Source organism: Phyllopteryx taeniolatus, chromosome 11 (assembly GCF_024500385.1).
Source record: "Phyllopteryx taeniolatus isolate TA_2022b chromosome 11, UOR_Ptae_1.2, whole genome shotgun sequence".
Classification (NCBI taxonomy): Eukaryota; Metazoa; Chordata; class Actinopteri; order Syngnathiformes; family Syngnathidae; genus Phyllopteryx; species Phyllopteryx taeniolatus.
Genome location: NC_084512.1, coordinates 66,498 through 94,253, shown reverse-complemented (window position 1 = coordinate 94,253; position 27,756 = coordinate 66,498). Strand labels below are relative to the sequence as shown.

General features: G+C 40.0%; 1 protein-coding gene across 14 annotated transcripts in view; it reads left to right on the top strand.

The window, feature by feature from the left end:
• The window catches only part of vps8 (VPS8 subunit of CORVET complex), a 280,747-nt gene extending 253,361 nt beyond the window's left edge, over window positions 1-27,386 (top strand). For 13 of the 14 annotated variants that reach the window (XM_061788861.1, XM_061788865.1, XM_061788864.1 and 10 more), the window contains 7 exons: window positions 17,284-17,307; window positions 17,439-17,521; window positions 20,467-20,547; window positions 20,703-20,872; window positions 21,276-21,441; window positions 26,620-26,700; window positions 26,857-27,386. In XM_061788861.1, the coding sequence (XP_061644845.1) occupies window positions 17,284-17,307; window positions 17,439-17,521; window positions 20,467-20,547; window positions 20,703-20,872; window positions 21,276-21,441; window positions 26,620-26,700; window positions 26,857-26,979 (728 nt within the window). In that variant the 3' untranslated portion in view covers window positions 26,980-27,386. The remainder of the gene's footprint in view (window positions 1-17,283; window positions 17,308-17,438; window positions 17,522-20,466; window positions 20,548-20,702; window positions 20,873-21,275; window positions 21,442-26,619; window positions 26,701-26,856) is intronic. The other variant, XM_061788860.1, reaches the window with a different exon arrangement.
• Window positions 27,387-27,756: the final 370 nt, after the last annotated feature.

Genomic DNA, 27,756 nt, shown 5'->3' with positions numbered 1-27,756 from the left:
TTGGCAGCTATAGGTGTTAACTAGCCACATTTTCAGTTTTTTTGTGAAGGCCTTGTATGTTGTAAGCAGTTTAACCTCCTCAGGTACTGAGTTCCACTCACCAGCGCTCCTCACTGACCAGGCTGACTTACTGAAAGTGCTCCTGCGCAGAGGAATGAGAAAGTCACCTCTGACAGAGCCTCGAGTGACACGCTCAGAGCTGTTTTTTGGCTGATGAACTCAGCCAGAGGAGCTGGAGCCAAATCATGCAGTAAATAAAATTTAAATCTGCCAATATGTGAAGACTGTCCCAGTTTAAAAGACTGTATTTTTTTTTAAATTGCACAGTGATGATAGTGCCTTGGTTTTTTATCCATCACTTTAATTACTTGTTTGTACAAAACTTCCAATGTTTTTTTTTGCATTCTGACCAGCCTGGGACCAACTTGTTATGGAATAGTTAAAGTGACTAAGAATCATTGAATGTAAGTAAATTTTTGCCGCTTCAGTTGACATTTCATTTCGAATTGCACGAAAGTTGCGAGGTTTAATTTGATATTTTAACACAATTTGTCAATACGGGCTTTAAAGGAAAGCTGTGAATCTATTATTAACCCAAGATATTTGTATTGGCTGACAATTTGCATTTTTTCTCCATTAACAAGTATGTCGGGGTCAGGTGATACTCTATTTGTTTTAGTGAAATACATGCCTACAATTTTAGAAACGTTTAGCTGTAGACAGCACTACTGCAACCAAGTTGTGACACAGGACATTGTATTAGTGAGTTTAGCAGCAACAGTATCTTTGGAGCGACCATGAACAAAGAAAACCGTGTCGTCTGCATACATTACGCACTCTGCTTCAGAACAAACAGTGGGCAAACCGTTGATATAAAGACTAAATAAAAGGGGGCCTAATATTGATCCCTGAGGGACTCCAGAGGTTAGCCTAAGAGACTCTGATCTGCAGTTGTTAACTGATACAGCTTGTGTTCGGTCATGCAGATATGATTCAATCCAGCTCACAGCTTTGCGAGAGAAGTTAAATTTTGAGGGTTTGGTAAGAAGGACAGAGTGATTTACTGTATCGAAAGCTTTCCTGAGGTCCAAGAACACCGCCCCGACAACTCCACCTTTGTCGAGAGAAGATTTTATTTTCTCAATGAAGAGGCATGTAGCCATTTCAGTGGAATGCTTGGATCTGAAACCAAACTGCATGGCGTGGAGAGAGGGGGAGCTGCTGTTTAAATAATGGACAATCTGCTCTGACACCCATTTTACTGCAACTTTGGAAATGGCCAGAAGAATGCTTATAGGTCGGTAGTTATTCAGAGAAGTTGAGTCACCGGATTTAAAGACAGGGGTAACAATAGCAGATTTCCAGACCTTTGGAAAGTGACCAGATGAAATTGAAAGATTAATGATTGAGGCAATAGGAGTAGCAAGAGTTGAACCTCGATCTTTGAGCATGTTCGTGTCCATTCCAAAAACATCCTTTGCCTTAGATAGTTTGAGTAAATGAATTAAATCGATAACTTTGGTCTCAGTAATATTTGTAATAGTAAAGAACTGCGTTGCAGACAATGCAGGGTATTCCTTCCTTTGTTTTACTGCAAACTTAGAAGAAATTTCTGACAGAGATTCAATTAAGTAGTTGTTAAAAGCATCAGCCATCACTTGAGATTCCGTCAGGATGTTTCCATTTAATTTAATTTGCATTAGTTTTGTTTTGTTATTTTGTGTATCACCCAATAGTTTTTTAATATAATTCCAGGTTATTTTTTAATTTCGCTTCGCACTATTCAAAGCAGTAATGAAAAAGTCAGCTCTAGATTTTCTTATTTCTTTCACTACCCTATTTCTCAGTGAAATAAAGTGGTGTCTATTGTATCCTGATTTGACCGACAACTTCAAGGAATGATCGCGTTCTTTCATCAGTTTCAGAATAAATGTGTTTAACCAAGGAAGGCCATTCTTTCTAGCTTTTAGTTTAATTATCCGTGTAAATTGTATAATAATTTCATGTATTTTGTTGTCAAATTTAGAACAATCCTCATCTAAATTTTTACCAGCGAGTAATACATCCCAGTTTACTTCTTGGATAGAATCTTAGAAATTTTGTTGTTCATGTTTTGGTATCCTATTGGATTCAGTGGTGGCCAAGGGTTTGAAGCGCTTTTTATTAAATTTTCTTGTGACCATTATAAGATTGTGATCAGACAATCCTGTGAGCATATTGTTTGGCTTCAAGATCCTTTCTGGCCTATTAGCCAGATCAAGCTAGATCAATCTGAGTTCGGGTGGAGTTTGTAATTCTCGTAGGGCCATTAATTACCTGAGTCATATCCATATCATCCATAACCCTTTTCAATTTTTTCCTAACTTTAACTTCCCATTAACATTTAGGTCACCCATTATTATCACCTCTTTTGCAAGATAGAGTTGTTTCAGTAAAATTTCCAGCTTTTCATAAAAAGCTGCATTTGATGAGGGAGGCCTATAAATAACTACAAGAATAAAAGACATTTGCTGTGACAAAGAAACAGTTAGTCCAAGAAATTCTAATCCATTCTCATCTGTAACATGTATTTCATTACAATTAAGTGTCCTTGGCATAAATCATAACACCTCCTCCCTTAGAACCCTGTCTGTCGTTTATAAACATTTTATAACCAGATACAGATAGTATTGCTGAGGGCGAAGATTAATGGAGCCATGTCTCAGATAGGCAGAGGAAGTCAATATTTGAGTCAGTGAAAAGGTGATTGACCTGATTACTTTTCGTTAAAATGCTTCATATATTTAAGTGTGCACAAAGAATGCCTTTTGGTTTACGTGTTGAGTCCCATTTTTATTTAGAGTTATTAACGGTTTGGAACACCCTGCATTTCCGGTGCTTTAGTATTGCGGGGTTCGGCAGCCCCCTGTTTCTTTTATTGCCAATGTTTGCTATAGCTTTACGCTGCCAGCTTCCGCATCAGCCAGCAGTGGAGGAGGCCCAGCCGGCAGGGTTGAAGCCCAGCCAGCAGGGTTGAAGCCCAGCCGGCAGGGTTGAAGCCCAGCCGGCAGGGTTGAAGCCCAGCCGGCAGGGTTGAAGCCCAGCCGGCAGGGTTGAAGCCCAGCCGGCAGAGGTGGAGGCCCAGCCGGCAGAGGTGGAGGCCCAGCCGGCGGTGGTGGAGGCCCAGCCGGCAGAGGTGGAGGCCCAGCCGGCGGTGGTGGAGGCCCAGCCGGCGGTGGAGGAGGCCCAGCCGGCAGAGGTGGAGGCCCAGCCGGCAGAGGTGGAGGCCCAGCCGGCAGAGGTGGAGGCCCAGCCGGCAGAGGTGGAGGCCCAGCCGGCAGAGGTGGAGGCCCAGCCGGCAGAGGTGGAGGCCCAGCCGGCAGAGGTGGAGGCCCAGCTAGCAGTGGTGTTGGCCCAACTAGCAGTGGTGTTGGCCCAGGTGGCAGTGGTAAAGGCCCAGCTCGCAGCGGTGGAGGCCCAGCCGGTAGAGGTGGAGGCCTAGCTAGCAATGATGTTAGCTGATCTAGCATTGGTGTTAGCCCGGCTGCTCGAGGTAAAGGGCCAGCTAGGAGTGGTGGAGGCCCAGCTAGCAGAGGTGGAGGCCCAGCGAGCACTGGCCCAGGGTTTCGTTCAACATCACCAGCCAAAAGAAGTATCAGCAAGAGATTAAAAACACCCAGGAGTGGTTTGCCTGTGACAGCCTGTTCCTGCTCACCTGGGGGTAGCCTGGCATGGCCATAGTCCAGTACCCTTGTGAATAGCATGTGCTGACTCCATCTGGCTGGATACAAGGTTAGAGTGTCCCTTTTTCTTGGACATGTTGAATTTAGCAGAAGATAGAGAGTTATCCAAACAGCAAAGGAATACGTTGATAGCATAATCCATGGTCCTATTTGATCTTTAGATGACTTTTAAAACAAACGCACAGGACCTGCCAAACTGTGTGGCTGCACCCCGGCAGCCATCTTGTTTTTCTGCATATGTTTGTACTGAGTGTATGGTATAAATTTGGTGTACAGAATTTAAGACAGCTAAATGCTAAATGGTTTGCAATCGCGATTAGCATAAACGTGCTAGCAAAGTTAAATTCAAAATACGTTAGTTATCGTAGTAGTTATCATTACTCACAAGCTGAATTAACTGTGGGTCCTGGTTTGTTGTTCTTGTGCTGTAATCTTGTTGGTGGCTTCGGAAAAGGGATTAAGGTTCCACCTATACAATATCAACAACAGCATGTACACGTAAAGACAATTGTGCTGATTCTGCCCCTTCCCGACCAAGCACTTCAAACACCAGACAGTCTTAAGTCTGATAAGATTATCCGATAAGATTGTCCTTGGGTTTTATGTGTATTGAGAGTAGACTTTACACCGATCTGATCGGCGTTATCGGTATCGGCCGATAATTAGCATTTTATGCTGATCGGCTTTCATGTCATAAGTCGCCGATCCAATCAATGACGTCATCAATCGGTTCCGCACAAGACATTTAACTCCGCGTCTTCGTCATATATGAATCCAAAAGCTTGTTTATTTTCAGCCTTGTCACGTCTTGCGCAATACTGTAACTATCTGACGGCCAATAAAGTTTTTTCAATCTTGTCGTGAAAAAACGGTGTGCGACTATTTTGCAGTGTCTCAGACAAACAACACGTAAGTTATTTGCAGTCTGTGCAACAACTGAAGTGCAACCCCAATTCCAATGAAGTTGGGACGTTGTGTTAAACATAAATAAAAACAGAATACAATGATTTGCAAATCACGTTCGACTAATCCTCCGCGGAATAATAGTCACAATTACATCTGTGTGTGGATGTGTGGAATGGATCTAGCTGCCAGCGTTCAAGGAGTATGAAACAGCCTATGACGTCAGCGACGGCAACCCCCCCCCAGGAAAAACTCATCGGATCTATACGATTCACGTAAATGGCCTATTTTTAGTTAAAAATGGCGAATTTCAACGAAAGTTTTATTTGTATATATATATATATATATATATGCGGCACGGTGGCCGACTGGTTAGAGCGTCAGCCTCACAGTTCTGAGGTGCGGGGTTCAATCCCCGTCCCCGCCTGTGTGGAGTTTGCATGTTCTCCCCGTGCCTGCGTGGGTTTTCTCCGGGCACTCCGGTTTCCTCCCACATCCCAAAAACATGCATTAATTGGAGACTCTAAATTGCCCGTAGGCATGACTGTGAGTGCGAATGGTTGTTTGTTTCGATGTGCCCTGCGATTGGCTGGCAATCAGTTCAGGGTGTACCCCGCCTCCTGCCCGATGACAGCTGGGATAGGCTCCAGCACGCCCGCGACCCTAGTGAGGAGAAGCGGCTCAGAAAATGGATGGATGGATGGATATATATATATATATATATATATATATATATAACCCAATTCCAATGAAGTTGGGATGTTGTGTTAAACATAAATAAAAACAGAATACAATGATTTGCAAATCATGTTCGACCTATATTTAATTGAATACACTACAAAGACAAGATATTTAATGTTCAAACTGATAAACTTTATTGTTTTTAGCAAATAATCATTAACTTCGAATTTTATGGTTGCAACACGTTCCAAAAAAGCTGGGACAGGATCATGTTTACCACTGTGTTGCATCACCTTTTATTTTAACAACATTCAATAAACATTTGGGAACTGAGGATACTAATTGTTGGAGCTTTGGAGGTGGAATTCTTTCCCATTCTTTCTTGATGTACAGCTTCAGCTGTTCAACAGTCCAGGGTCTCCGTTGTCGTATTTTATGCTTCATAATGCGTAACACATTTTCAATAGGAGACAGGTCTGGACTGCAGGCTGACCAGTCTAGTACCTGCACTCTTTTACTACGAAGCCACACTGTTGTAGCACGTGCAGAATCTGGTTTGGCATTGTCTTGCTGAAATAAGCAGGGCCGTCCATAAAAAAAAAACGTTGCTTGGATGGCAGCATGTTTCTTCCTCTTTGGCCCAGAGGACACAACGTCCACAATTTCCAAAAGCAATTTGAAATGTCGACTCGTCGGACCACAGAACACTTTTCCACTTTGCATCAGTCCGTCTTAGATGCGCTCTGGCCCAGAGAAGCCGGCGGCGTTTCTGGGTGTTGTTGATAAATGGCTTTTGCTTTGCATAGTAGAGTTTCAAGTTGCACTTACAGATGTAGCGCCGAACTGTATTTACCGACATTGGTTTTCTGTGGTGATATCCTTTACACATTGATGTTGGTTTTTGATACAGTGCCTCCTGAGGGATCAAAGATCACTGGCATTCAATGTTGGTTTTCGGCCTTGCCGCTTACATGCAGTGATTTCTCCAGATTCTCAGAAACCTTTGATAATATTATGGACCGTAGATAATGAAAATAAATTCCTTGCAATTGAACATTGAGGAACGTTGTCCTTAAACTGTTCGACTATTTTCTCACGCACTTGTTCACAAAGAGGTGAACCTCGCCCCATCTTTGCTTGTGAATGACTGAGCAATTCAGGGAAGCTCCTTTTATACCCAATCATGGCACCCACCTGTTCCCAATTAGCCTGTTCACCTGTGGGATGTTCCAAACGGGTGTTTGATGAGCATTCCTCAACTTTCTCAGTCTTTTTTGCCACCTTTCCCAGCTTTTTTTGGAACGTGTTGCAGCCATAACATCTCCGGGTCAAAGAGGAAAAGAACCAGCCGGACTGTTATGGACGCAAAGTTCAAAAACCAGCATCTGTGATGGTAAGGGGCTGTGTTAGTACCAATGGCATGGGTAACTTACACATCTGTGAAGGCATCATTAACGCTGAAAGGTACATACAGGTTTTGGAGAAACATATGCTGCTACCCAAACAACGTCTTTTTCATGGACGCCCCTGCTTATTTCAGCAAGACAATGCCAAACCACATTCTGCACGTGTTACAACAGTGTGACTTTTAGTAAAAGAGCGCGGGTACTAGACTGGCCTGCCTGCAGTCCAGACCTGTCTCCCATTGAAAATGTGTGGCGCATTATGAAGCGTAAAATATGACAACGGAGACCCCGGACTGTTGAACAGCTGAAGCTGTACATCAAGCAAGAATGGGAAAGAATTCCACCTTCAAAGCTTCAACAATTAATGTCCTCAGTTCCCAAACGTTTATTGAATCTTGTTAAAAGAAAAGGTGATGTAAAACAGTGGTAAACATGACCCTGTCCCAGGTTTTTTGGAACGTGTTGCAGCCATAAAATTCCAAGTTAATGATTATTTGCTAAAAACAATAAAGTTTATTAGTTTGAACATTAAATATCTTGTCTTTGTAGTGTATTCAATTAAATATAGGTAGAACATGATTCGCAAATCATTGTATTCTGTTTTTATTTATGTTTAACACAATGTCCCAACTTCATTGGAATTGGGGTTCTACGTCATAGGGAATGTCATCTAAATGCTTCTACACAAATTTGATCGAGCACCTGAAGAATGTACACGAGGAGCATGCCGCGTTCAAGCACTGCAGCGTGGGAGGGGGGAGAGGGGGGGATGAGTGTCAAATGGACTCAAACTCTGGACAACACCTGTCCATATAGCCGGGACAGTGAGAAAGTTAGAGTAAGCATGTCATTAACAGTATTTTATTAAAGTATTTTAATTGCAATAAAGTAATTTAATTACAGTAAGTTAGCACCCATTATTTCTGTCAGTTGTAATGTTGATTTGACCTACATTTATGTCAGTGGCCAATCCTTGAATGCCCCCTAGAGGTCATTGGTGTTTTAACTTCTGTCTAAAATGCTAGAGAATAATTTGAGCTGGGACGGCTCCAGCATGCCTGCAACACAGGATAAGCTGTACATAAAATGGATACAGTATCCAGTACACAAGTATATACAAGAAATGAAGAAGTCATGTAAATAGACACATTGCTCCATCTTGTGATCGGATCGGTTATCGTCTTTTTTAAAACTTGGTGATCGGGCCCAAACATCCTAATCGTGTAAAGCCTAGTTAAGAGTGGATTCCTCCAGATTTTAGGTTCCACAACAGGTTAGGGCCGACAGTCTTAAATAATGAACGTGTTCAATATTTAGGACAAAAAAATCTTCGTGTGTGTGGGAGAGCTGACTTCTCCTGAGTCATGACAACCTGAATTGTGACATGGAACAGAGTATAGCCAATCAAGAACCACCCTGACCCAACAAAAGGAAACGACTGTCAATATAAATTAGCATGTCTTAGCCGATGTTGTTTGTTTTGGATAAAAGTGGGTTCTCTAGACGGCAAGAAGTATTTTCCAATGCAAGTCGTTTTTTGAGGGGAACCATTTTATAAGGCTCCGGCAACCTTCGAGAAACCTCTGCGCAAAGCCAGAAGTGTTTCTTCTTCGGTTTTGTTGGATCACGTGAGATTTCGAGTTCAGCGTTTGAACAGAACCTTTGTGTGTGGTGTTTTGTGTTGATATTATCGGAGCACACCACACACAATACGACCAAAACTGTTAAATGCCAGATTTTTCATCTTTCATCCTCCTCCTTATATCAGCTTCTGTGGAATCTGCCGCCATCTTTGTACTTCATGTTGCTTGCTGCCACTCATGTACGTGCAATGTTGGGCCGCAAAACAGCTCAGACAGTCTGTGTATTAACAGACAATATATGACATTAAGAACAATGATCTCCACCGGGGTTGTCAAACTCAATATTTAATGAAAAATCACGCCGATGTGCATGTTTCCCTACTCTGCAGAAATGTATTGTTAAAGTTTATCATATGACAACACACTTAAATTTTGCTTAAACACTGAATCTGGAATAAACAAACTTTAATATTATAAACACAAGAAATCTAATTTGCGATAAGGTATCAGTGGTATTTGTTTATTGTTTTGTATTTAAATAGATTTCGAATTCTTGTCTCTCCATCTTCTATTTATCTATCTCCAACTACCTTTCTTTTTTATGTAAATCTTTTTTCAAAGGCCAACAACAAAACAACCCAAAAAAATAAGAATGTCCTTCAATAAAAATCCAAACTTAAAACTGTTAACAGTCCCTCCCTAGGAATTGATAAAGGGCATTAAAAAAAACAATTCAATTGTTATATTCTTTGTTCCCGCCATGTTGCTTCGCACACGACAAACAGGTCTGTCTTTTACTTTAGTGAACAGACAACCTGCCTCCCACCTGTCTTGGAAGTGAACTGTTTTCCATCTTTCATTTGGCCATTTTTGGGAAGAGGAAGTGTAAATTTGCTCGAGGAGACTGGTACCATAGTTGCTAACGACTGCAACAGAAAGGGAAGGGGCGCTCGCCGGTCAAGACTGATGGGCCAACACACTAGCAAAGCATTCTGGGATTTCTAATATTGGGATTTCGAGTGGCGCATGTGCTATATACTGGCGGGCAAGCTCTAATACACATTTGATATGGTCTTGCGGGCCAAATATAATTACATCGTGGGCCAGATTTGGCCCCCAGGCCTGAGTTTGACATATATGATATAAACATGCTATGCAACACCTGTCCTATGCAGTTAATGTATTAACACTCTCGTTAATGTGGTGTTAGTACTATGAGCGGGGGTACTTATACTGTAAATCAACTTGGTAAACAGGAGATTCAACAAATGACTAATCCTAAAACTTTAAAGTAAATTACAAGTTACGGTGCCTCCAATAGGCAGGAAATGTATATATAAATTGCTTTATGAAACCCACTAATAATGAAATTTGCTGATAAACCTTGTTTGTTATCGTAAAGCATCTGATTGCCTTGAAAAGCGCTGTATAAGTGGTATGCATTATTATTGTTGTTGTTGTTAAAGTAAAATTTTCAACAATAAAAGACAATCAGGAAATTCAGAAACAACTTTAGTAGAACAAAATAACACAAGACGGCACGGTTGCCCACTGGTTAGCACATCTGCCTCACAGTTCTGAGGAGGCTCAAATCCGGCCTCGCCTGTGCATATTTTGCTTGTTTTCCCCCTGCGTGGGTTTTCTTCGGGTGCTCTGGTTTCCTCCCACATCCCAAAAACATGGATGGTAGGTTAAATGAAGACTCTAAATTGCCGGTAGGTGTGACTGTGAGTGCAAAAGTTTTTTTTTTTTTTTTTTTTTTTTTTTTTATATACTGTATGTGCCCTGCGATTGGCTGGTAACCAGTTCAGGGTATACCATGCCTCTCACCCAAAGACAACTGGAATAGGCTCCGTGACCCAAGTGAAATAAGTGGTACGGAAAATGGATGGATGGAAAATAACACAAAATAATTTAAACAACTTAGAGGTTTTGGTATTCACACTGTTAATTTATGTATCTCCTCTTAAATTTTAGTTAAATGTTACTTCGTGTGACGTTGCCTGGGTGAGTTGTGACCTAAAAAAAAAACAAAATGGGCTGCTTCTCTTGCAATTCAAGCACAAAATAAAATGCACGTGCAACTGTGTTAGAATGGTACTCACAAATCCCCAGTTCAGTCGATAGATACTGCTGGCGGCAAGAGAAGTGAGCACTCAATGCAGGCCTCTCAGCAAAGCAGTTTAGCCAAAGCTCAAACCAGACGAGTGAGATGACTTTGTATTCAATGCAGAGTCAAAAGAGTATCCATAGTCTACTGTACATTACATACATCGTATTTAAACCTCTATACCTTGCATACAAGAGGCAATGTTAGCATGCTACATCGCTAATCGCTATTAGCATTTTTCTTTACTGCACAAAACATCCCCCTGAGCACAACAACAAAAATAAATATCAAGTACTCACTTTCAATTGGAGTAGAAATAGTCCAAAACTAACCAGAAAGAACCACTTGTCATATTTTATTTTTTGTCATATTTTTACGAGAATTGCTTCTTCGGGCGGCACAGTGGACGACTGGTTAGCACATCCGCCTCACAGTTCTGAGGACCCAGATTCAAATCCAGCCTCGCCGTGTGGAGTGTGTGTTCTCCCCAGGTTATCTCTGGGTACTCCGGTTTCTTCCCACATCCCAAAAACATGCATGGTAGGTTAATTGAACACTCTAAATTGCCCGTAGGTGTGAATGTGAGTGTGAATGGTTGTTTGTCTCTATTTGCCCTGCGATTGGGTGGCGACCAGTTCAATGTGTACTCCGCCTCTCGCCCGAAGATAGCTGGGATGGGCTTCAGCACGCCTGCGACCCTAGTGAGGATAGGTGGTACAGAAAATGAATGACTGAATGAATGCTTCTTCGGAGTTATCTTGCCTCCCTGCATTGAGCCACAGTGCAAAATGGACAATCATTGGACTGGTCTTTCGAGAATGTTCCAGGTTCAATTACGCCCACCACTACCTAATAGGACATCAAAGGTGCGTCATCAATGAAATTAAAGAAACCAAAAGATTGACATGTACAAGTTAGGTAATGAGAAAATAAAAAGAAACTCCACCGTCATTGTACCTTTTATGAACTTGCTATGAACAAATGAACATTTATCATAAAACAACAAAACAAAGTGGTTGAAACAATTTACATGAAAAAGTTCAGCTTTATCAGAGTTAACAATGTCAGTACATTAGACGTACTATTTAATTATTTTGAAATAAACTTAGTTTTATCACTTTCAGTTAGTTTTATTTGGACCAAGTGTATTTCTTACCTTTTTTATTCACAATTCAGGATAATAAAAATGGAGCCCTATGGGGGGCACAAGCCAGTGCAAACTGTAGGCCAGTCCCAAGCCCGGATAAATGCAGAGGGTTGCGTCAGGAAGGGCATCCGGCTTCAAACTTTGTCAAACAAATATGAGCGTTCATCCAAAGAATTCCATACCGGATCGGTCGTGGCCCGGGTTAACAACCTGCGCCACCGGCGCCGTCAACCTGCAGGGCGCTGTTGGAAATTCAGCTACTGTGGGTCGAAGTCGAAGAAGAAGAAGAGGTGGAAAGCAGGTTCTTCGGCAGAAAGGGATCTATACAGGCTGGCCAGACAGAGGGATAGAAATGGGAAGGATGTGCGGCAGGTTACGGTGATTAAGGATAGAGATGGAAATATGTTGACTGGTGCCAGCAGTGTGCTAGCTAGATAGAAAGAATACTTCGAGGAGTTGATGAATAAGGAAAATGAGAGGGAAGGGAGAGTAAAAGAGGCAAGTGTGGTGGACCAGGAATTGGCAATGATTAGTAAGGGGGAAGTTAAGGCATTAAGGAGGATGAAAAATGGAAAGGCAGTTGGTCCTGATGACATTCCTGTGGAGGTATGGAAGCATCTAGGAGAGGTGGCTGTGGAGTTTTTGACCAGCTTGTTCAATAGAATTCTAGCGCGTGAGAAGATGCCTGAGGAATGGAGGAAAAGTATGCTGGTTCCCATTTTTTAAGAACAATGGTGATGTGCAGAGCTGTGGGAACTATAGAGGAATAAAGTTGATGAGCTACACAATTAAGTTATGGGAAAGAGTAGTGTAGGCTAGACTCAGGACAGAAGTGAGTATTTGCGAGCAAAAGTATGGTTTCATGCCGAGAAAGAGTACCACAGATGCATTATTTGCCTTGAGGATGTTGATGGAAAAGTACAGAGAAGGTCAGAAGGAGCTACATTGTGTCTTTGTAGATCTAGAGAAAGCCTATGACAGAGTACCCAGAGAGGAACTGTGGCACTGCATACGGAAGTCTGGAGTGGCAGATAAGTATGTTAGAATAATACAGGACACGTACGAGGGCAGCAGAACAGCGGTGAGGTGTGCTGTAGGTTTGACAGATGAATTTAAGGTGGAGGTGGGACTGCATCAGGGCTGATCCCCTGATGGATAGGCTGACAGATGAGGTTAGACTGGAATCCCCGTGGACCATGATGTTTGCAGATGACATTGTGATCTGCAGTGAAAGCAGTGAGCAGGTGGAGGAACAGTTAGAAAGATGGAGGCATGCACTGGAAAGCAGAGGAATGAAGATTAGCCGAAGTAAGATATATGTGCATGAATGAGAGGGGTGGAGGGTGAAGAGTGAGGCTACTGGGAGAAGAGATAGCAAGGGTGGAGGACTTTAAATACTTGGGGTCAACCGTCCAGAGCAATGGTGAGTGTGGTCAGGAAGTGAAGAAACGGGTCTAAGCAGGTTGGAACGGGTGGAGGAAGGTGTCAGGTGTGTTATGTGACAGAAAAGTCTCTGCTAGGATGAAGGGCAAAGTTTATAAAACAGTGGTGCCTCACCAGAGAGACAACAGGAAGCATAGCTGGAGATGGCGGAAATGAAGATGTTGAGGTTCGCGAGTATATTGGTAGAAGGATGATGAGGATGGAGCTGCCAGGCAAGAGAGCTAGAGGAAGACCAAAGAGAAGGTTGATGGATGTCGTGATTGAAGACATGAGGGCAGTTGGTGTTCGAGAGGAGGATGCAGGAGATAGGCTTACATGGAAAAGGATGACGCGCTGTGGTGACCCCTAAAGGGACAAGCCGAAAGAAAAAGATGAAGAATTCTGGATAATAAAGACTTGAGTAACACTCCAGCTGCCACCATAGAAAAAGTACATTTTCCAGCTCTTAAAAAGCTGTATAACAAGGGGTCACCAATGTGGCGCCCTCGAGCACCAAGTAACTTCCAAGGACCGCATGAGTATCCCGTGGGCCTGTTTGTAAAAATAGCTTACTAGTGATGGGACATTGTAATTTTCTAGGAACTTTGTAGAAATCATCACATGAAAATGGCAGAAAATTATAGAAATAAAGTGTTGCATATTGATTTATGTCTTCTAATTATTGTGAGACATTATTAACATGATCAGTGTCTTCATATAAATTCATACTAATAAAGGTAATAAGAGCACTTTTTTTTTTTTTTTCCAGAAGTGTGTATCAAACTTCACTTTAATTAGTACCCAAGAAGTAGCTCTCAGCTTCAACAAAGTTGGTGACCCTGCTATAGCATTCTAACAATTAACAGCAACATAACATTTCCACTGTCAAATAGCAATAGCATAATCTGTCTGACGTGTCCAAAAAACAATCCAGGCCAAAACAGGTTCGTGCACACTTAGACACCAAGTGGAGCACAAGCACCTAACCTTCTGCCTTGGATGAAAAAAGTGCTCTTTTGACTTTTTTGATTTTCTTTTTTCTTCATTCATCAATATTTAAAGAAAATAGAAATTACCCTCTGTGTCATCAGTTCCACTAGCGTTTTGATATATGACATTGATACTTTAATTTGTTTCAGTTTTTTGTATACCCTTTTTCTGACTAATACCTTTGAACAATAAGACTTCTGTGATGCTCCAAAAGATCTCTGCGGACCATGGCTTGTGTTTTTAGACACAAAAAATGTCAGGAAAAGCTTTCTAGAACAACTGAAATGTATGTGGGTTAATCAAAGGCGCTTTAAATGGTGGCAGTTGTATGGCGATTTCAGTTTAATATGAATTTCAATGTAATTGCTTAATTCCCATTTATATGAGGGCATGTGTACTTGTGAAACCATGTTATCTCAGTTTATTTTTTACTTCAACTCTCAAAATATTGTATTATACACACATGTAAACACGATTTACCACATGGCAAATGTTTGACAACCTTTTTCTGAAATAGGGTAAACTGTATTTTTATGCTATGCATTTATAAGTCATGCAGTTCTGATTCAACAGAGCCATACACATTTAGTTCTGTGGTGCAAAAAAACAGTTCAAACTTTAAATTGTGTAATTCCCTAATTTCTCAATTTGAGAAGTTGTGCAATCTTAAAGAAAAAAACTCTTGCTCTTCTGTTCTGGATTTTATGCAAACCCTTGTGCCACCCATGATTGTTGCTTGTTATTAGCAATTCTATCTTAAAATTAGCTATAATTTCTCATTAAGTGTTAAATATATTGTAGAAGTTATCATTTATTTGCTTAGCTTGCGTTAGTATTATGGACCATTTTGAGAAAGGAACATGTCTCGCCTTCAAGAAGATAACTCAGCAGGAATCATCAGAGAGAAGGACGTGGCAGGTGTTGGTCCCATGTTTTCACCTTGAAACCCTACCCTTAGTGTGTTGTGTCTTGTAGCTTAGTACGTTATGTCTTGTAAACTTAGAAACCTCCCTATTTTCAAATAAATGCAGGAGCGACGGGAGAGATTGTTTAGAGCGTGATGAGAGGTTGTAATCTGAACAATCTCCCATACGCCCTCCTCATGAGAAAAAGAAACCAGCGTCTTCATTCCTTTTGTGTTTATTTTTTATAATGTTGGGTAAGATAAATCCAACATTAAGAAAATGTTTTTTTCCTTAATTTGAGATAAATTTTGTAATGCAAAATTTACTTATCAACATTTTTCTTTGTAGGCTTAAAATAATTTCCCATAATTCTTTTTATTTATTTATTTTAACCTTCTTAGATCCTTTTTTTTACAGTGTAACTTTCAATGAGACTTCTGAGCATCTCAGCAGGTATTTTGGCCCACTCTTCATGAGCAAAGTGCTCCAGTTCTCTCAGGTTTGAAGGGTGCGTTCTCCAAACCGCCATGTTTCAGGTCTTTCCACGTACCAATTGGATTTAGATCAGAGCTCATAGTAGGCCACTTCATAATAGTTCAATGTTTTACTCTTAGCCATTCTTTTTACATGTTTGTTTTGAGTAATTATCCTGTTGCAAGACCTAGTACTGAGACCAGACTTTCTGACACTGGGGAGCGCAATTCTCTCCAGAATACCTTGATAGTTTGAGATTTCATTGCACCTTACACAGATTCAAGACACTCGGTGCCAGATTCAACAAAGCAGCCCCAGAACATAACAGAGACGCATTTGTGTTTCACAGGAGGGGACAATCTTCTTTTCTTGGTATGCTTCATTTTTGCATCTGTGAACAAAAAGCTGATGTGGCTTGAAGAAAGGTTCCACTTTTGTCTAGTCTGTTTTTGGCTTGTCAACATGCAGTTTGGCAAATTCCAGTCTCGCCTTTGTATGATTTATTTTCAACAGTGGTTTCCTCCTTGATTGTCTCCCATGAAGTCCACTTTGGCTCAAACAATAACTGATGGTGCGATCTCTCACTGTTGTACCTTGACCTTGGAGTTCACCTTTAATTTCTTTAGAGGTTGTTCTTGGCTCTTTTGCCATTCGTATTATCCGTCTCTTCAAATTGTCCTCAATTTTCTTCTTTCAGCCGTATCCAGGGACGTTGACTACAGTCCCGTGGATTTAAATTTCTGTATAATATGTGCACCTGTAGTCAGAGGAACATCCAATCCAGCTGCTTGGAGATGGTCATAGAGCCCTTTACCTTTAACGTGCTTGTCTATAATTTTAGGAATTTCCTGAGACAAATCTCTCCTTCGCTTACTCTGGTCCATGTTTAGTGTGGTACACACAATGTCACCAAACAGCACATTGATTACTTGTCACCCTTTAAATAGGCTGACTGACTAAAGTTTGAAGACACCTGTGATTCTAATTAGAGGACACACCTTGATTGAACATTTATTATTTTCAAGATTTGCTAGTGGTATCATTTTTGTCCAGGCTTATTTCATTAGTTTGTTTTTGAAAAATAATTCTGTTAAACCACAATTCAAATAAGTGGATGATTAAATTTTTTTTCCATTACGTTTGTTTATAATTGCTTTTGTCAGATTGAAGTTATTTATGTGACCACTGTGGGTTTTTTTTTTTTTTTCATTGAGAGGGGTACAAAAAATTTTGTCCACGTGTTTGAGGTACATTCAAATGTTTTACTGTGATCTGCACTGAAAGCCCTTATTGTTGATTCCGAAATCATACACAACTCTTAGTGATACTGTATACATTACATAAATATTTTGGATAATTTAAAGTCCTGTATTGGTAAATGTTTGGTAATAATTAATATGAAGAAAAAATTATTAAAAAAAAAAAAAACACCCTTATGGACTAAGGTATATGGAAAGACTAGTTGATGGAGAGATGCTGGATGGCTTTCTGAGTAACACCAAACTGCCCTTGAGCAAGGCACACAATTTCTCAGTTGCTCTGGGGTGCTATGCTGTGCAAAGCCCAACATTGAGTGGGCTTTAAGTGAAAATTAAAAAATGCAAAAAAAAAAATGTAAAAGGCTGCTTTTACTTTCATTCAGATCGGTCTCATTTTAACTTGAAGCAACAAACCATGAATTCACACATGAAAAGGATGACTGTTGGAAATTTTTTTTTAAATTGGAATCTTAGAACAGTTTTGAGATCTCCCTGTGTTGACTTACCTGAAATACTGAATAGTATCTGTATTGCGGATACCAATACCGAAATCACTACGTTTTAATAATTAAGGGGGATGCTTTATCAAATTGTTAAATCTGGATGAATTTTCATGACCCTTAATTGTATGTGTGATTTATTATTATTTTTTTGTCTTTTCGCTTATTTGTTAAAACCCAGGAGCGATTTCGGCGAAGTTTGTAGGTAAATATAAAATACTATGAGATTTTGTTCAGAAAATCTCTCTCTCTTTTCATAAAAATGTAAACCACAGCAACACACAAATGTTATTGTTAATGGTGCTGGTAAAGACAATGCTTTTGTGCATATTTCAGTCTTAGAGGACCTGACAATGAACGTTCTCAACAGTATGAGCACCTTGGTTTCACTGCCTGCTATCATCCAGCAAATACTGCAGGTATGTTGTTTGCATTTATTTACTCATTGCTCCCCTATTTGATACTGTACATACTTGTGGCTTGAACAAGGGATAGCAAAGGTCTGACTCTGTTGCTTTCAGTAACTGATGGGAACCAGGCATGGATTAACCTAGCATTATGATTCTGTACATAGTCTAGCAAGAGCAAAATTTGTAATGTTTAGAGTTGCAACAATTACCATAATTTCTCATGTACAACCCCAATTCCAATGAAGTTGGGACGTTGTGTTAAAAATAAATAAAATAAATCATGTGCAACATATATTTAATTGAATACACTACAAAGACAAGATATTTAATGTTCAAACTGATAAACTTTACTGTTTTTAGCAAATAATCATTTTTTATGTCTTTATGTCAAAAGTATTTGTCAATTGACTGTCTGTTGTCGTACTAGAGCGTCTCCAACTACCGGAGACAAATTCCTTGTGTGTTTTTGGCATACTTGACAAATAAAGATGATTCTGATTTTGAGTATAGTATATGATTGTGTCTATGTATATGGGTCATTCCACTGAGGTGGTACACAATTTGTGACGTAAGAAAAATTTAAGAACTTTCATCATTTTGTTGAAAATATGTTAGTAAAATTTCTTTGAAGTATACCAGTTACATTTAGGGGTTCATGGGATAAAAACATACATAGTTTGCTTAATATGACCATTATTTGACCAGTGGTCGCTTGTAACACTGGCTAGATATGAACACGGAAAGCTGTTTATTGTATGAAAACCTTGGGAATCTTTCACACAAATACTAGGGTTAGAGTAGGTTCACAAACCAATTTATGTCCAACTTGTTAATGCACCGCAAAGTATCGAGTAAAAAATTTACTTAGGGCAAATATAGATGTGTGTAACATTGACTAAAAATACAACATTGAAAAAGAAGGACCTGAATACTAACAGGTGTAAGTGAATTAATTCTGTGGATATCAGAACTTAATAGGACTAGTGAATTTTTCAATATCAGTTTCCTTACTTGGTATGATAAGCTTCACAGTTAGACCATCAACTTGAAGTTTGACAGGAGGCCTTTATAATCGGAACCGAATCCAAGTTTAATAATAAGGATCAAAGTATGCGCGTAATCATGACCACATCCTTAACACTGCTGTGACTCGTCAAAATTACCAGCGAGTCAGGAGTGCAGTCAGTAGACACCAAAAACAGCGATAGAAGACGATCGAAATTCACCAATCATTTCTCCTTCAATGAATCAAACAAGAAACCATCTAATTCTATACAAACTCGCTTTTCATCATTGCTAGTAACTTGATCGTTTGAGATGGAAGCTTGTAACATTTTGACATCATTTCCTTGAAAACACTTACCAGGTTCTACCGGCCCCTCCATGTTCCCATCAAGCTCAAATGCTGCCCTATGCTGGTCGTATGTAAGCCGAAAATGGTTCTGGGTGATCGATGTTGTAAAATAGTCGACCGTTTTTGTCCAAGTCGCTCAAACGAAAATATGACCGACACTTAAAAATGTAAGTCAATATTGTCTCCTACTCCATCTGAAGCAATTGATTGATCCTTCCATGATTATTTTTGGAGATTATTGCATCAATTCCAAATAGCCGTCGTAAAATGGTCGTTGTTTGTTTACAGTTATGAAATTGAGAGCCCGCTTGCTCGTAACGCGAGCACGATGCCTTTTTCTAATAAGTGCCTCTAAGAAATCTCGCTGTGGAGTGTCATTAACTTCCGTTGAGTGGTAGGCGCACCCTTTTAGTCGATATTGGCGAAGTGGTTGCATGATTTTGCCGATATTTTTCACACGCTCCCTATTTCCGTTGATGACTGCTAAAATGTCACACTTCGATGCTGGTCAAAAACCACAAAAATGTCTTTGACATGGTTTATTGCAAAATAATTGGAGGTGGAAAATTCTTGATACAATATTATTTGATATCTACATGTTGATACCTGAGTCAAAATTTGTCAGAGTTGAGTGACAGACAGGCTTGTCACTCAACTCTTTGACAAGCCATTCAGCGGGGCGGCTTAGCAGACTTATTTAGAAGTATCTTTTGGGTTGCCCTGAGTGCAATGTAAGCAGAATATTTTCACATCGTGTCTCCTTATATTAACAAACATGAAAGCATTTTTCTTTTTTTCTCCAAAGTAGTTTTGATGACAAAGATGCTGCCCGAACACGCTGTGTTCCAGAGGGCGTGTGTCTCTGTTAGTAACCTTATACTAAAACAAACAAATTGTGTAATATAAAACAAAGCTATTACTGTTTCATTTGATCTTTGTTTCTATCAATTATTTTGTAACCTTTAAATTTTCAAAAAATGGATAAAGCCAATCTTTTTCACCCTTATCTCGATCAGCTGAAAATTACATGATCGACGCCGATTTTCGATCAGATCGGGACATCCCTACTATTAACACCATCAGATTTACCGGTTCTTAGTCAGCAACCGTCAGGGCACACAGATATTTCTTAGCTATCTGTGGATTGGTTCAAGAGCAGATGATGATGATGATGTATGTGCGCGGATTGCTTCGATGTATTGCCAAGAGAAAAGTAGTACTAATCCGTAGTGTGAATACAAAAGCAAGCCCATAAAGATTACATTTTTATAGCTAAGCCACCAATTTACATGTCAATTCGATTTGTGGCTCATCCATCAGACATATTGTCGAACACATACCTATATTCCCCTGGCACATTGAAAACGCCCAGGTATAAGACACTAATGCTGTTTAAATTGGGGTAAAAATTTTGAACTTTCAGAAAGGGGCAGCTAGCAATAGATTCAAGTTGGTTGTTTAATTTCACACTTGATGAGTGGGCTGGCACTCCATAGACACTACTACTTGTATACAAGCAATTACAAAGTTTAAATCATGTTTTCCAGTCATTCAGAGTTCAATTATAACATCACATTTGACCTAACGTTGTGTCCAACAGAACCCCATTTATGAGAGAGGAAAATTTGCAGAGATCCAAGTCCTTATTCTTGGGATGCTCGACACTTTCAGCTATGAACAGGTAAATTATAACAGTGCGTACTAAGCACACATCTCATTGTTTGGCTTTTTCATAGACTGTTGAAGATAAAGAAAAATATATCATTCCCTATGGTAATACAGTGATGTGTGTCATCAAATATGAAGAATATTTCTAATTTGTGTTTTGTGTTCAAGACTTTATTTGAAACAACTACTAGTCTGCTAAATCATGACCTCCACTGGTCCCTGTCTCATCTGCGCACTGCGGTGACAAGGGGACTCCACCCAAGGCAAGACTCCTGCAACATTTGCCTACAGCAGTACAAGAGGTGGCAGGACTCAGCTGAGCAGATCCTTCTGTTTAGGTAACACAGTCTGCACTCTGGAAATTACAGACAAACTACAAAACTATCTCTATATTTCAATTAATTGAAATTTTACATTTGAAAATATTGATCTCATAGTGTAATTAGTTGAGAAGAACATAATGTGAGAACAATCAATGGAAGCTTTATTTGTCGAAAATACAGTAAATCGGTTTTTAAAAATGGGTGAAAAATAAGTGTATACTCTTTTGTATGAGTCTTTTTTCCTCCAACCATTTTTCTCCAACTAGTCATAGTCCTCAGAATGTGTCATCATATACAGCAATGGTGTCAACTGTGCTACTGCCATCAAAAAGATTTTGTGCAATCCTGCTAACTAACCAACCAGCCAACAACCTTCCATTACGTTCTCAGTAGTAATGCATCTTGTTTGTCTTATCAGCTGTGGTCACCTGTACCACGTCCAATGCCTGCAGCAGACTGTGGACTGTGGGTTGGCATGTGCTTCAGAGCAGCAATGGAGTTGCTACAAGTGTTCCACCACTCACAGAGGAAGAGGCAGGCAGTATACCATACCAAAGAAAAGTCGCAGCACATCCCTTGTACAGGTTTGTGAATTTGGCCACTAAATCTGTGCCATATCATACTGTCCAAAATTTAAAGAAATACATCCCCCCCACAATACAAAAGTGTAATACTGCGATGTTGATGATATCGTGAGTGATAAGTGCATACAGTACATGCTCAACTCCACTTTATTTATAGAGCACTTGCTGGACATAAGATCAAACATAATTAAATAATTACTCCATTTAAATAGAAAATGAAAACAAACCAATGATTTTGGTGAAATTAATAAATTAAAAAAATTATCAATATTTTTCATATCTGCTACGTTTGTTGTACTGCTGAATAAAAATTATTTTAATATTTTTCCATATTCATCTTTAATTTTTTTTAAATGTACTTCAAATGTTAATAAAATGTTAAACTACTCACTAGTTTGTTTAGGTTTCAGTACAGATGCTTTAAAATTGGCAGTTTAAAAACAATTGAAAAAAAATTGTGATAACAATTTAGATTGGATGATTTTTTTTTTATTGACAATATCGCCCAGCCCAAGATCCTACGCTTAATTTTGTGTGCAGGTTTGACTACTAAATGCAGCTGTTTATGATTATTTTTGCTAATAATTTAAGTAAATTGCAATAAGGTGATGTGATATTAAATTATATTTTGTATTTTCAAAAATGACATTTGTTCAAGTACATTTGTATGAATTAAATGATGGAGGAGATGAAAGATGGTGCCTCTGTGTTGGGAGCTTGTTACAAGAGCTGTGCTAATCTTTCTCTTTAATTTGTACTTTCCTGCCTATTTTGTCATATAATGTTCATTGTATGCTGTGTAAACATGTTGTGGACTGTTTTCCGCATTTTTAAGGAGTGTATCGGCACTGGTTGTTTTGCGCCTTCATGTGCAGCATTTTTGCAACAGTCCCATGTAGCGTATATTGGCTTTGGATAAAAACGTAATTAATTTTGGACAAAGAATACGCTGGAACTGAACGCCTGTGTTACTTCTGGTTTAGTTTGACATACGTTTAACGTTAAAAATCAAACTATCTGAATCAGAATCATCTTGATTTTTCCACGTATGTCCAAAAAACACACAAGAAATTTGACTCAGATAGTTGGAGCCACTTTAGTACGACAACACTTATGAGACATAAAGACATTGAAAAAAACAGTCACTGAGCAATAAAGGGTTGCTAGTTATCTGGTAATGCCGGTACAATTTTTTTATTTTTCTTTTCTTTTAGACAATTGTGCAAAAAGATGCAGAGTCCTCTAGCACTTAGAGCAGTTTGAATGACTAAGAGTCCGGTGCAATGACCATTGTGCAAAGGGCGCAGAGACTTCAAGGAATGTAAGCAGTTTAAAGTGAATAAGTGCGATAGTCTGGGACAATGTCGATTGTGCAAATGTTGCAGATACTCCTCAGTCAGTGTGCAAGTGGTGCAGATGTTACTCTGGCATGAGTGGCCAGTATTGGTCAATAACACATATGCAAATATTGCAGCGTGGCTAGACCACCACAGTGAGTGTATAATTGACAGAAATGTGACAACAAACTCGAAGACAAAAAAATTGGCAGCATGTTGCAATGGAATTGTAAGTTAGCTGGCAAGTTGATGGCAAGAGGGAAGAAGCTGTTGGAATGTCTGCTAGTTTTAGTTTGCATTGATCGGTAGCGCCTACCTGAGGGAGCTGGAAGAGCTGGTGACCAGGATGTGGAGGGTCCAAGAGGATTTTCCACACTTAGTTCTGGCAGTGTGTAAGACCTCAAGGGTGGGTACCGACAATCTTTTCAGCAGCAATTTCAGTGAATACAGTTTGGCGTAACATCCGTAAGTGCAACTTGAAACTCTACTATGCAAAGCAAAAGCCATTTATCAACAACACCCAGAAACGCCGCCGGCTTATCTGGGGCCGAGCTCATCTAAGATGGACTGATGCAAAGTGGAAAAGTGTTTGTGGTCCGACGAGTCCACATTTCAAATTGTTTTTGGAAATTGTGGACGTCATGTCCTCCGGGTCAAAGAGGAAAAGAACCAGCCGGACTGTTATGGACGCAAAGTTAAAAAACCAGCATCTGTGATGGTATGGGGCTGTTTTCATGCCTTTGTGTTTGCAAGTCTGTACTAAACTCAAACACACATAAAAACACAACAGGAAGTGGAATTTTATAGAAAATTTAATTTAAAAGGGGAAATTACGGGGTAACATACAGAGGGAGTCTACCACAAAAAGAAAACAATAATGGTAATAGAAATAGAATAGGCATACGTAAAGAAAAATAGGACATCGTGTGTTCCTGGATTAAAAATGAGCATTAATAGGTTACAGCGTGTTGAGCTAGTACAAAGTTGGAACTTGTGTGACGCTGGTATTTTACCCCAAAATTAGTAGGCACTAATTTTGTACACTCTGGTAACTACTGTCATGTTCTACTCACGAACTCAGTTGGCCTGGGGAAGGTCTTTCTCCGAGCATCTCAGGAGGAAAGGAGGCAGGTTTAGTTGAAGAAGAAGATGCACAAAAAGTAAAAACCAAAAAAATTAAATAAAATGCAAAAGGAAAGTTGTTGTCCCGTTGAAGCGCGCTCATAACTTTTGCTGCCGTTTGAACTTGTTGCGGGCCACACTCTTACTCTCAACTGCAGGCGTAACTGGTATGGCTGCTGGTAGTTGCCTCCTGGAGCCTCCGCCAACAGATCAAGGCTGGGAAAATGATCGAAGCCGCATGGGCGGCTTCTTCGATCGGAAAGCGCCTCCGTCTTGGTTCGGCGGATGCTCGCGCACGTGGTGGCAATGAAGGACAAAGGAAACTGGAGGCGGGAAGGGTGGCAGCACGACAGAGCCGTGCTTGGGTAACTTTCAGGATAAAGGAGTGGAGCCAAGAAAAACGAGAGAGGGAAGAGGTGGACACCACAGGGTTAAATACCTAGGGGGCATATCTAAGAGACGGGAACTGGAGAAGACCACGCCCATCAGCTCAAATCTAGTCTACAATTTTGACCAATTAAATGGGTTTAAAAATCATCCATCCATTTTCCAAGCCGCTTATCCTCACAAAGGTCGCGGGAGTGCTGGAGCCTATCCCAGCTGTCATCGGGCAGGAGGCGGGGTACACCCTGAACTGGTTGCCAGCCAATCGCAGCAGGACACATAGAAACAAACAACCATTCGCACGCACGGGCAATTGAGAGTCTTCAATCAACCTACCATGCATGTTTTTGGGATGTGGGAGGAAACCGGAGTGCCCGGAGAAAACCCACGTAGGCACGGGGAGAACAGGCAAACTCCACACAGGCAGGGCCGGGGATTGAACCCCAGTCCTCAGAACTGTGAGCCAGACTCTCTAACCAGTCGCCCACCGTGCCGCCGTTTATAAATCATATTAATCGAAAACACTCCCAACTTTGTACTTTTACTCATAGATCAAGCATATAGAATGATGGTCCAAACTTTAGTCTTGGCAAATCAACTAATTGTTCAATACGGCTCACACAGATTGAGTAGTAGTAGTAGTAGTTGTTGGTATGGCTACTCAATCAGAGAACTTTCTATGGGAGATAAGCAAACCATTTTGAAGCTGAGAGAAGAGGGAAAATCGATCAGAGCTATTGCACAAATATTGGGCATAGCCAATACAACAATTTGGAATGTCCCGAAAAAGAAAGAAACTACTGGTGTACTGAGCAACAGACACTGAACAGGTCGGACAAGGGTGTCAACAGTAGTTGATAGAAACATTGTGAGAGCTGTGAAGAAAGACCCAAAGACAACAGCTGTCTACAGCTAAACGTTTCTAAAACTGTAGGCATGTATTTCACTAAAACAAATAGAGTATCACCTGACCTCGACATACTTGTTAATGGAGAAAAAATGCAAATTGTCAGCCAATACAAATATCTTGGGTTAATAATAGATTCACAGCTTTCCTTTAAAGCCCATATTGACAAATTGTGTAAAAATATCAAATTAAACCTCGCAAATTTTCGTGCAATTCGGAATGAAATGTCAACTGAAGCTGCAAAAATTTACCTGCATTCGATGATTCTTAGTCACTTTAACTATTGCATAACCAGTTGGTCCCAGGCTGGTCAGAATGCAAAAAAAACATTGGAAGTTTTTTACAAACAAGTAATTAAAGTGATGGATAAAAAACCAAGGCACTATCATCACTGTGCAATTTTTAAAAAATACAGTCTTTTAAACTGGGACCGTCTTCACATATTTGCAGATTTAAATTTGATTTATAAAGTACTGCATGATTTGGCCCCAGCTCCTCTGGCTGAGTTCATCAGCCAAAGAAACAGCTCTGAGCGTGTCACTCGAGGCTCTGTCAGAGGTGACTGTCTCATTCCTCTGCGCAGGAGCACTTTCAGTAAGTCAGCCTGGTCAGTGAGGAGCGCTGGTGAGTGGAACTCAGTACCTGAGGAGGTTAAACTGCTTACAACATACAAGGCCTTCACAAAAAAACTGAAAATGTGGCTAGTTAACACCTATAGCTGCCAACACTAAAAGACAAGTATGTTATGTTGTCTTTTTGTTATGATAAAAAAAATTATGGTTTTATTCTCTCTTAATAGTATAGTTTGATTATGTATCCTGTATTATATTGTCTTGTAGATGTATTTTACTGGTTTTTTTACATCATGGCCAGGGGACTACAGATGAAAACTAGCCTTCTGGCTAATTCTGGCTTTTTTAACCATGTGTACTTCATGTGTTTTATGAAATTGCATTGTCCCCTTTCAAAAATAAACTGATAAACTGAAACAATCAGTGACATCACTGCCAACCTCCGCAGGGCAGGTGAATGTATCACAATCCACTGTTGAAGAAGACTTTGAGAGAAGAAATATACAGGCCATACCACAAGATGCAAACCACTCATCATAAAGAATTGGAAGGCCAGATTGAATTTTCCAAAGAAGTACAGAGATGAGCCACAAAAGTTTTATGGACTGATGAGACCAAGATTAACAGCTACCAAAAAGACAGAAAGGTCAAAGTATGGAGAAAGAAAGGATCTGCTGATGATCCAAAACAGACAAGCTCATCTGTGAAGCACTGCAATGACCATGCAGTATCATGAACAATTGGAAGTGTGGAATACTATTGGTCTCGTGTGACCATGTATTTCTAGTTTTTACTCAAAGTTGACTCAATATGAACACTATCAAAATGTTCACATTTGTTTCTTATTGTAAACCAGGTTTTTCAGGAGGTAACACTGGACTTTCAACAAGAACAGTCTTGGGATCAGCTACGTTGTTTGTACAAAGGACCATCGAGGGTAAGTAATTTCCAACACTGATGTGTTCATGTTTGACTCTTAGAAGGCAACAACTTGTCTTTACTTGGGGGTCAGGAGCATGTGCAAGAGTGGTACATTGCTGAGTTGTGTACTAATTGTGCGCTCTCTCTCTCTCACACGCCCACTCACTCCCAGTTGTCCATCCTGGCAGAGCTCTCTCACCGCCACCACAATGAGAGAACAGGGATTCTTGTTCAAGTTCCAGCACAAGAGGGTTTCAGTCTTAAACTATCTCCACCACCTCTGTTGGAAGAATAGCACTGTGTAGAGTTTTAGCGCTTAACGAGGAGCATGTCGCAGTTCTTTTTGTCTTGGTCCTAAACGGGATAAGTTGTACTGAAGATGGAGAGTGATTGGATGATTGGTTAATAGTTTAGTATTGGTTTGTCTTTGTTTTCCTGCACCATTATTATCAGTGTTTCTTGGATCAGTATAACTTTGTAACCAATGAGACTTTTGACCTGTTGGTAAATGGTACACAGTAAATCTTAATATGTTCAGCTGTGTGATATAAAGAAATACACTGAGTTCCAAATTATTTGACATATGCTATTTTTTGTTCATTTTCCTAAATAGTTAATGTCCTTAATCGTAAACAATTGATTGCAGTTTTTCTCAGTCGCTTTGACAAATTGCTCAGATCAGAATTAAAATTCTCAAAACTACTTGTCAATCTTCATTGAGTCACTTGTGCACATCAAAAAAAGCAGTTTCTCATTTCTTTAAACAAGTTGCAAATGCTTTGGTACATCCATGCAAATGATAATGTATAATTATCTGCTGTTTCCGACATTATCAATTGCTTATGTCATGTTGATCAAAATGTTTTATAATGTTGTCTGCTCAATAGTCTCCACCCTCACAATATTCAAACACTAGTTCATCGCAAAAGTCTTTACATGCAAAATGGTTGAACAAGTTGCCATAATATGTCAAGCCTACTGTATTTCTCTACATTTTCATTAGATTTTCTATCAGACTTTTTTCCCCCAGGTCATTCTTTAAGAGGAGGATGCAGGAGATAGGCTTACATGG